The following is a 9,445-nucleotide window of genomic DNA, read 5'->3' on the forward strand; positions in this document are numbered from 1 at the left end:
TATAAGTGAATGTCAAATAGTACAAGACATTTGACATGTTGAGTATGTGTTTAAAATTGCAATACCATCATATTTCATGTTAATGTAGGTAGTTAAAATACATATATACTGTAAATTGAATAGAGTAAATTAATATAGGCAAATGGGGGAAAATTTGAGGAATGAAAACTAATAGATTGTAGAATCAAAATGATGTTTTACTATTTGATTGAGATTCAGTTCAGTCGTTTGTCAATTAGTTTTCTTTTATATTTTGAGAAAAAATCACTTATTTTATATGTTTTTCTTTCCTATTATTTAGCATTAACACTTCTTCAACATTTTTGTCATACAGAAAATGCCCCAACTCTACATAAAATGGCATGAGATGATGCAACTTGACAACTATAAAGATAATTAGTTGCAACCAAACACACTTACAAGCTTCACCTAAAAGTAATTAAATAATAATTATCAATCAATTATCTTTTTCTCTTCATAAAACAATAGTGTCGGTGACATTGGAAAAATGATGACTTTATTTTTACAATTGGACAATAAGCTTATGATTGTTGAAGTCTTGACAGTGGTGTTCACCTTGGATAATTGTGGCAGATGGCGACATTCTCCAAGCTTGGGCAATAAACGGACATAAAGATTACAAATGACATTCTCCATGCTTGATATAAAACACTTATAATGTGAAGGTATGTATTGTATAGATCATTTTGGCCATGAAGCAAAAGTAGGTATATAACAGGAGCATGGAGAATGCTAACCACATGTAGTGATTTGAGATGACCTGACCAGTCATACTCATTAATAATGATTTATCATGTGACCTTAACTTATGTTTTGATATCCATGTTCTTTCCATATATAGTTGTAAATCCTTAACGATTAACAATGAAGCAAGTTCTCTACCTTCACTAAAAAGAACAGTGAAGCAATTCAATTAATTCAATTTGAGTTATCTTATGCTTTAGGCTTAATTTAAGTTTGGTCCTCCTATTGTTACTATTTTACATTCTGAAGTAAGCTTTGTTTGGGTGAAACTGTATCGCAATCTGCAATTGGAGTCGCCAGGCCATGGCTTCCGGCTCCATGAAGAGCTCTTTCTATAATTCTATTAATTTCTCATGGTGTCACATAAGCAAAGAATACTATAGACACATTGATATTCCATTTTCCACTCTAGATTAGTTTGTTTGCATGCCAAAGTCCTCATTTTTTTTCTTTCTGTAGTAGTATTTGATACAATCTAAATTTGGTTTGGGAGTTAATGTAAAAAATGGTCAATGTTGTTAAGCTTAATGGAGGTAGATCAATTAATTAGTTATGCCTTTAGCATTTGAAAGAATTAAGGTGGTCTGAGATTTTGTCCTATCCTGCGATAAGATATGGGATATATTTTTAGATCGTTGCGGCATGGAAGTGCTCTAAAAGTTACTGACTTTGTGGTTTTGTTTTTTATAAGTTGATAACGTATGGTTTTATTTGTATATGACCCATGCAATTATTAAAATATATTATTAAAATCTATGTAAAATATATATATGGCACCCTATATTTTGTTTCTTTTAATAATCTAAAACTAGAGTTTTGGTGGTGGTTTCAGCAATATGGTTCTTGCAAGTTACTGGACAGAAATAAAAATCGCTTTGTTTAATGAGTCTGTTCTTATGTGTGGTCAATTAAATTGTTAGTAATTCCTCCGTGTCGATTGCCTGAAGCATCTACTGCACAAACAATTCGGAAACTTAGTCGAATTGGGTCGGGTAGGTATGTCCTGAAGTGTTTAAGAAATTCGGAGAATGGGAACCAAACATGTATAGATAAAGACAACGCCAAGCATGGAGCTTTTCCCAAACTTCATGCTCATGAAAAAGGTAGTTTACAATGATACACTTGATATCATTTCTTTCATATCTTTATTTTTTTTTTTCTATATAGGTAATTTGATAGTGTTTGTTTTTCTATTAAAACGTTGGCATTGATTGGCAGTTGATGAATCTAATAGCACGTATTCTCTCGCAAAGAAGGCAAAGTTACCTGCATTTCCTATGGGAAAAAATGCGCGAAGTGGTACATTGTTCTATGACAACAGCGAGGAAAAAGTCTTGCATATCAAATATCCAAGTGTGTATATACCATGGTAAACCATTTCTCTTGAATTTTAACAAACTAAGATACTTAAATGTAGGATCAGAAAGTTTTTCTAACATAATTGCAATTGCTGTTTTGTGTAAAAACATCTCAAATCACAGACGAGTTAGGAATTCGGTTGGAGTCAGTTAAACTAAACGTGACAATGTTATCAGTTGATGGTTTTTACAATTTTGGTAATGATACATTGTGCAACGTAAATGGCGAGGAGTCAGATATACCCGACAATGATTCTGTTATGTCACATGACTGATGCTATCTAATGAGCTTCGTTGTACTGTTGTTTTTTCCACTAATGTTTTAATAATCACATGTAATTTAACAGATAGTTTAGAAACATTTAGACCGTTTATTTTTATGTCAGTTTATTTCTATTTTGTATTGAACCTTAGTTCTTTGAATGCTATTAAACCTTGAAACTTCAATTTGAGATTAGGATTTGCATAACTAATTAATCAATGCATATAATCTATTACGTGTTTGATTTTACACATGGTTTATGTATATAAAGCTTTAGTTATGCCATTCCATGACATGTCTTTTTATATGCGAGCGCACACGAATACACCCTAGACCAATTTAGGTGTATATTAATATTTTCACAGATATATAATAATCTACCTAGTTTGACAGATATGGTGGTGTTATCCTTTATGTTCCAAGTATGTATTAATTGGCAGCTTCAATCATCTAAACCATATTGACAGATTAAGTGATTATTTCTCAATTTGCAATCTAACTTTCGATGCAATTTATATGCTCATTTCAAACAAAACATACTGATAGAGAAAAGCTTAGTTCTACAAAGCAAATTAACATACATACGTATAACATGAATTATACGTATCAGACCTTATGGTATATTGCATCTACATTTTTTAATAAAAAGTGCAGGTACAGTTTTGAGCTATATATGACCCGTGCGGCAGCATAGGTGAAAAGTCTAATTTTAATAATACCTTCACTTCACAAGAGAGTAAACCCTATTTACCTAACAAAAGATCAAAAATTCATATATTTTTTTCACCATTCTCCTTTTATTGGTACGGTTATCTCTTCCTCTTACATGTAAACTTCACATGTCTCATAAGTTCTTAAAAATAACAAAAAAAACCCACATGCAAGCAGGAACTCAATTGTGTAGTTGATTATTATATGACTAAACAAGAGCAAAGGAAGTAATGAAATTTAGGGTTTCAAGGAAGTAAAGAGAAGAATTTGGGGAAAAGCTAAGAATCAAAGGAGAGGCTTGAGGATTTATATCATCATCCTCTAAGAGTTAAGGTGGGTTTCCCCTTTCCCTTATCCCTCGTGCATAATTTAAATTAACTTAAAATTGTTTGATGAGAAGTAAATGATTGATCATACATATTAGATTTTAAGAATTAAAGTTGTTGCATCAATTAGTTGTCACTTTATAATTTTTCTTATTTATTTGAAGATCACTTTTATGTGAATTGTAATTATTTTATACAGTTTTCTTGAAATGCAAGTTACTGTATTTATTTTATTCAAAATTTTCAAGTTAAATCTTAAACTCACATTCCATTTGAGATGAAAGTGTTTTAAATTCTAAATACTTAAATTGAGACATTACACATGGTCGTGCCGAGATATTGAACTTATTCGTTACTCGATATATTCCATAATAAAAAAATATAAATATCGTAATATACAAGAGTGACACAATCTATGTCTTGTATTCATTGTATATAAAGGTAAAGGGGTAATTATACGCATAATAGTTATGTTTTGTCATATCACAAGACATTCTCGTCACTTGGGTGTCTATCGTTGTTTATATTACTAAATACTAGCGAAAAGACGGACACTTACGTGCCCGTCTTTCCCCCCTTTTTATTACGTTAACGTTTGAAAATCATGAACAATGTTTTTTTTTATGAAATTTTGATTTTGATTAAAACTAAAAATATAAATGTATGTTGTTTTCAAGTTATAGCAAACCAAAATAAGCATGATTATCTATTTCAATGAAACCAGCAATATAACAAAAAAAATATAATCTATTTTTTTTTAATGACACCAACAACAATCTTTATTATAGAAAAAATTGTTTAAGGGTATAATTGAGATAATGAAAAAGTAAGTATAAATATACTCTTCTAGTTTGTTACACTTTTTAAATAATAAAGAAAAAAATCACACACACACACACACACACACACACATATATATATATATATATATATATATATATATATATATATATATATATATTCATACCGTGTTTGTATATTTTTTTAATATTTAAATTTATTTTTATCTATTTGTTACATGTGTTATTTGTATTGAAAATTGAATGTATTTTTGAAAAGAGAAAAAGTCAGTCCAAAAGAGCTGAAAGATGTTATTTTCTTTATATACATATAGTATAGATATATGATTTTTTTTTGGGTAGTGGATGAGGATTGAACCTCAGACCTTGCATATTTTATACGTTGTTCCAACCAATTGAGATAAGCTCACGAGAACATAGATATATGATTTGACATCACCACTACAGTTACTAGAACCAACATGTCACACACAAAACACAAATAGACGAGAGAAAATAAATAAATAAACAAGACTTGTTTATAGGTTAATAACAAAAAAAAAAAATTGACAAGATTTAATAACAAGTATATAAGTTTATTATAAATTTAAATAAAATCAAATATATGGTTTTGAAATTGTTTCAAAAAATGACACATTTTAGGTTCAAATAAAATCAAAGATATAATTTTAAAATTTTCTCAAAAAGATATATTTTGGATTTAAATAAAATCAAATTCGAAATTTGAAATTCTTTAGATATATGATCGTGTGGATTGAGCAAAGACATTGCTAGCTTGGCTCATGATCGAAAGCTTTTCAACAACAAAAATTTATGCACCTTAGAAGGTAACTTCCTATCATTGGTTTATGATAAATTTCTATTGATCCAAGAATAAGAAAATAATTTTAATTATCTGTTACATTTTATATCATGATTTTTTTTTTCATCACGTACCCGTCAAATTAGCCATCTTTGACGACTACAACTCTGTTTGGTAAAAACAGCGGATAGCTGATAAGCTAACTTATAGCTGATGACTGATAGCTTATAGCTTACAGCTGATGACTGATAGCTGATAAGCTAATTGAACTGTTTGGTAAAACTAGCGTTTCATCTAGCTGATAAACGTAAAATGACATAAAAGGACATTCATAATAAAATTTATATCAATTGATATTTAAAATATTTTCATTACAAAAAATTAGAATACTTAAAATTTAGTAATTCTAATTTATTATTTTAATATATATATATATTATATATGTATGTATATATTTTATATACTATTGTTAAATTAATTATTTTCCACTGAAATTTTATTTTAAACTTATATTCATTTAAGTCTTAGCTAACAAAGAAATCTAAGAATAAAATATGTTTTTTTTTTTCAAGAAAAATAAAATATGGTGCTATCTATCCATATTAAATTATAAATCTAAGAATAAATTATAAACTATAAACTATAAAAAAATGTTAAATTTAACTAACAATGTATATATACGTTTCAAAAAAAAAATGTCCCTTAAAAAGAAGCAAAAATCCAAATATTTCTCATTTTTTATTTTAAAAAAATCTAAACCATTAATTAAATCTAATGGTATTTTGTTCATGGTCCACCGGTGAGAGATTTAATTGAACCCTCACCCTAGAATCCACCATTGTTTCGGTAAATTCTAGGGTGAGGGTTCAATTAAGTCCCTCACCGGTGAACCACTCATACAGTCACCGATGGGATGGGAGAAAAGGCTAGAAGAAGATGGAAGGGAGGGAAGAGACAAAAAATCTAGTGCATACGGTGTATAATAAAATATGTGCACTTGATTAATCTAACGATTCTTAATTGTTGTTTACAGTGGTTCACTGATGAGGGACTTAATTGAACCCTCACCCTAAAATTTACCCGAAATAATATATGTTTTTTCTTTTGTAAGAAAAATGTGTAACGGTATATGTATTACTAGACAATATATATAAAAATAGCACAAAAAAAAATGATTAAAGAAAAAACACAATAAAAACAATATTATATAAAAGAAATATAAATGCAACGTTAAAAAAACAATATAAACATAACGTTTATTTTAAAAAATATAAACTTAACGTCATTAAAAAAAATATATAAATGTAACATTACTTCAAAAAAAATATATAAACGTAACATTTAATAAATTATAGAGGGGTAGAAATGGGTTTTAGATAATAAGGATAAAAATGGAAGAAAATATGATAAGCTATAAGCTATAAGCTCAAACGCTACTTGAAGTAGCTTCTAAAAAATAGCTTATAAACTCCTGAAATAAGCTAAAAGCTCGTTGTAAAAAAGCGTTACCAAACATAACTTTTTGTCAGACGAGCTTATAAGCTATAAGCTCTTTTTTGGGTTTACCATGCCAATTTTTTTTTGGGTTAGGACCCAAAGTCGTATCAACAAACTCATTATTGGATAATATTAAGCTTCAAATATTCAAAAACTACAATATCTTGATTAGTGGACAATCCACACCCTCGTTTCTCTAACATAGTCATTCTAAAATTTTCCTTCAACTTTTAATCACTATAAAATTTTCATTCACTACTGTTGGCTTTATTTTTTAAGTAAATTTTTGTATTTTTTTTAATAAAATGTGCATAATATTTTAAAAATCTCTTCAAAAAAGTTATAATTTTTTTAACAAAACATAAATTACATATGAATTTTTAACCATAAAAAATATATAAATTCATAAACTTTTTTAAAATTCTTTTTATTTTGAAAATATTTTTATAACATTATAAATTTTTCTGCAAAACTTTATTCAAAAATACGAATTATACAAAGGTGAAGATGAGAAAAAATTTAGAAGAATTAAAATGAAAAGTTGACATATTTATAGAGATAAAAAAAAAATTAACCTCTATAAAAAAAAAAATTTAACCCAAAATAAAGTGGACAAAATTGTAATTAAAAGAAAGTGACAAGAAGGGTATAGTAGTAAAAAAAAAAAAAAAAAAACCGACTTTGGCTAAGATGAAATTCAAATATAAGCAGAACAAGAGATGGAAACAGAGCGTGCAGAGAGAGAAAGAGGAGCCTTTCCAATACAACCGAATCAAAACCCTTCTTTCTCTCTGTACTTTCGTTTTATTTATCATCCTACTTCTCTTCGATTTTCTCGATTTTATTGTTATTATTATCATATACACTGTTCTCTCTCTTCGTTTTGAGGTTAGGATTGTACCCTCTCTCTCTGTAATTCTTTTCTGGGTTTATCTATTTTATAATATTTATTTATAATAGAATTCTTCTACTTGTCACAGAGAACAGTATTACAGTGTCAGGATCGGTTAACCCTGCCACCCAGGTGAGGGATTTCTATTTCTTCTTTCTGTTTTGCTTGGAATTTTTTTTTATTTCTTTTTGATTCTTCCTTTGTTTTTAAATTTTGATTCAAAAAAGTGTTTTTTTCCACCCTTTTTGTTTTTTCTTGTTGGGTTTTTTAATAACTTATGGTTTTTGTTGAAGTGACGTGAAATCAGTTTGTGGGATTGTTAAAAGTTGTGATTTTTTGTTGTGTGATTGGAGATTGTTGTTAAGTTCGGTTGTACGTACATTGGAAATGGATGATGGGTTTGTTTGGCTTTGTTTGCATGTTTGAGATACTAGTCAATGTTGTTCAGTGTTTGTTTATTCATTTGTTTGTTTATTCATTGGTTGGAATTCAATGTCCCTATGTGTTTGTTCAATGTTTATATAGAGAAAATATTTTTAAAACTGTCAACACAATTCAATTCAAATATGATGGCACTTGTACCTTAATATTAGTTTACGAGGGAGAGGGACTGTTATTAGTTTTCTTTCCAAATATTTTAAACGTTATTGTGCATATATGCAAGGGGGAAGACCCGGAAAAACTAACCATTCAGAAATATCTAGAGATTAACGTGTTGGATATAAATACGGTATATGATAGGAGATTGCGATGTAAGTTGATCCATGTAGCCAACCCCACTTAGTGGGTAAGACATGATAATTGTTGTTGTGTTGTGGATAACTTGATCAAGGATTTAAATTATGGTTATGGTTGCGTCGCTTCCCTTTGATAATGCGGAGAATTGCAGTTAAATATGGCTGAAACGGCCACATTGAGTAGAGGCATCAGAAACTTTGATGTTGAGGCCTCAGTTGCAGTTGCTTAAAACCTTAGTCACAATATCTACATGACTTGGTATTGTTATTGATAGAACTCTTGTCGTATCTTGCTGCTGATTTCTAAATGGATCATTATTGACTATTGTAAGGTTGTTATCAATTGAATTTTTGCGGTATCTAGTTGCTGGTGTTTAAGTACTCGAAAGTGAAAGGGGAAACTTTTTCTGCATCTACTCAATTCACAAATTGTAACTTTGCAAGTGTATGTTAAATTTCTGTAGTTGTTTTTGGCATGTGTTTTTCTTGTGTATGTTTATATCCTTGAGAGGCTGAGGTGTCTTGTCTGCAGGTGGTCGTACTGTCGTAGAGTAATGGAGTCGCACGATGAGATGGGATGCCAGGCACCAGAACGTCCAATTCTGTGCGTTAATAATTGTGGTTTCTTCGGAAGGGAAGCTACCATGAACATGTGTTCCAAGTGTTACAAGGACACACTGCTGAAGCAGGAGCAGGAAAAACTTGTTGCGACGTCAGTTGAAAACATCGTGAATGGCAATTCCAGCAGCAATGGAAAGCTGGCTGTGACCGCAAGTGCTGTTGATGTACGAGTTGAAAGTGTGGAGCTCAATACAGTGTCTCCCGAGGTTCCAGAAAATCCAATCTCTAATGAGAGTGTGGAGATGAAAGCCAAGACTGGTCCCAGCAGATGCGCTACTTGCCGGAAACGTGTTGGATTAACTGGCTTCAGCTGCAAATGTGGCAACCTCTTTTGCTCAATGCATCGCTATTCTGATAAACACGATTGCCCTTTTGATTATAGAACTGCTGGTCAGAAGGCCATAGCTGAATCCAACCCAGTAATTAAGGCGGATAAACTCGATAAAATCTAGCCATGCACTAAACGAAGGGTTAATTAATGTACTTCGTCGTTTATCAGCAAGTCCTCATATGTACCGAACTGCCTGGGTTTTAGGTGTCCTTTAGTGTCTAAAATTATCTGTCGTGATATCAAGGTCATCTTTAGGGAAAACCATTCCTTGTTTGTGTTGGTTTGATGAACACTTTGACTCATTTTATAATTATTTCATGCTTGGTCTTCATTTAATTTCTTA

General features: G+C 30.1%; 1 protein-coding gene across 2 annotated transcripts; it reads left to right on the plus strand.

Annotated features, from left to right (window-relative positions):
- Nucleotides 1-7,239: 7,239 nt before the first annotated feature.
- Nucleotides 7,240-9,445, plus strand: LOC11421653 (zinc finger A20 and AN1 domain-containing stress-associated protein 8). Of its 2 annotated transcripts, XM_003625139.4 has the most exons (3): nucleotides 7,240-7,409; nucleotides 7,502-7,545; nucleotides 8,683-9,445. In XM_003625139.4, the coding sequence occupies exon 3, from the start codon at nucleotides 8,705-8,707 to the stop codon at nucleotides 9,221-9,223; it is 519 nt and encodes a 172-aa protein (XP_003625187.2). In that variant the 5' UTR covers nucleotides 7,240-7,409; nucleotides 7,502-7,545; nucleotides 8,683-8,704; the 3' UTR covers nucleotides 9,224-9,445. The 2 variants fall into 2 exon arrangements, with proteins under 2 accessions (XP_003625187.2, XP_039683676.1); XM_039827742.1 differs by lacking the exons at nucleotides 7,240-7,409; nucleotides 7,502-7,545 and adding an exon at nucleotides 8,088-8,595.

The sequence above is a fragment of the Medicago truncatula genome, chromosome 7 (genome assembly GCF_003473485.1).
Source record: "Medicago truncatula cultivar Jemalong A17 chromosome 7, MtrunA17r5.0-ANR, whole genome shotgun sequence".
Classification (NCBI taxonomy): Eukaryota; Viridiplantae; Streptophyta; class Magnoliopsida; order Fabales; family Fabaceae; genus Medicago; species Medicago truncatula.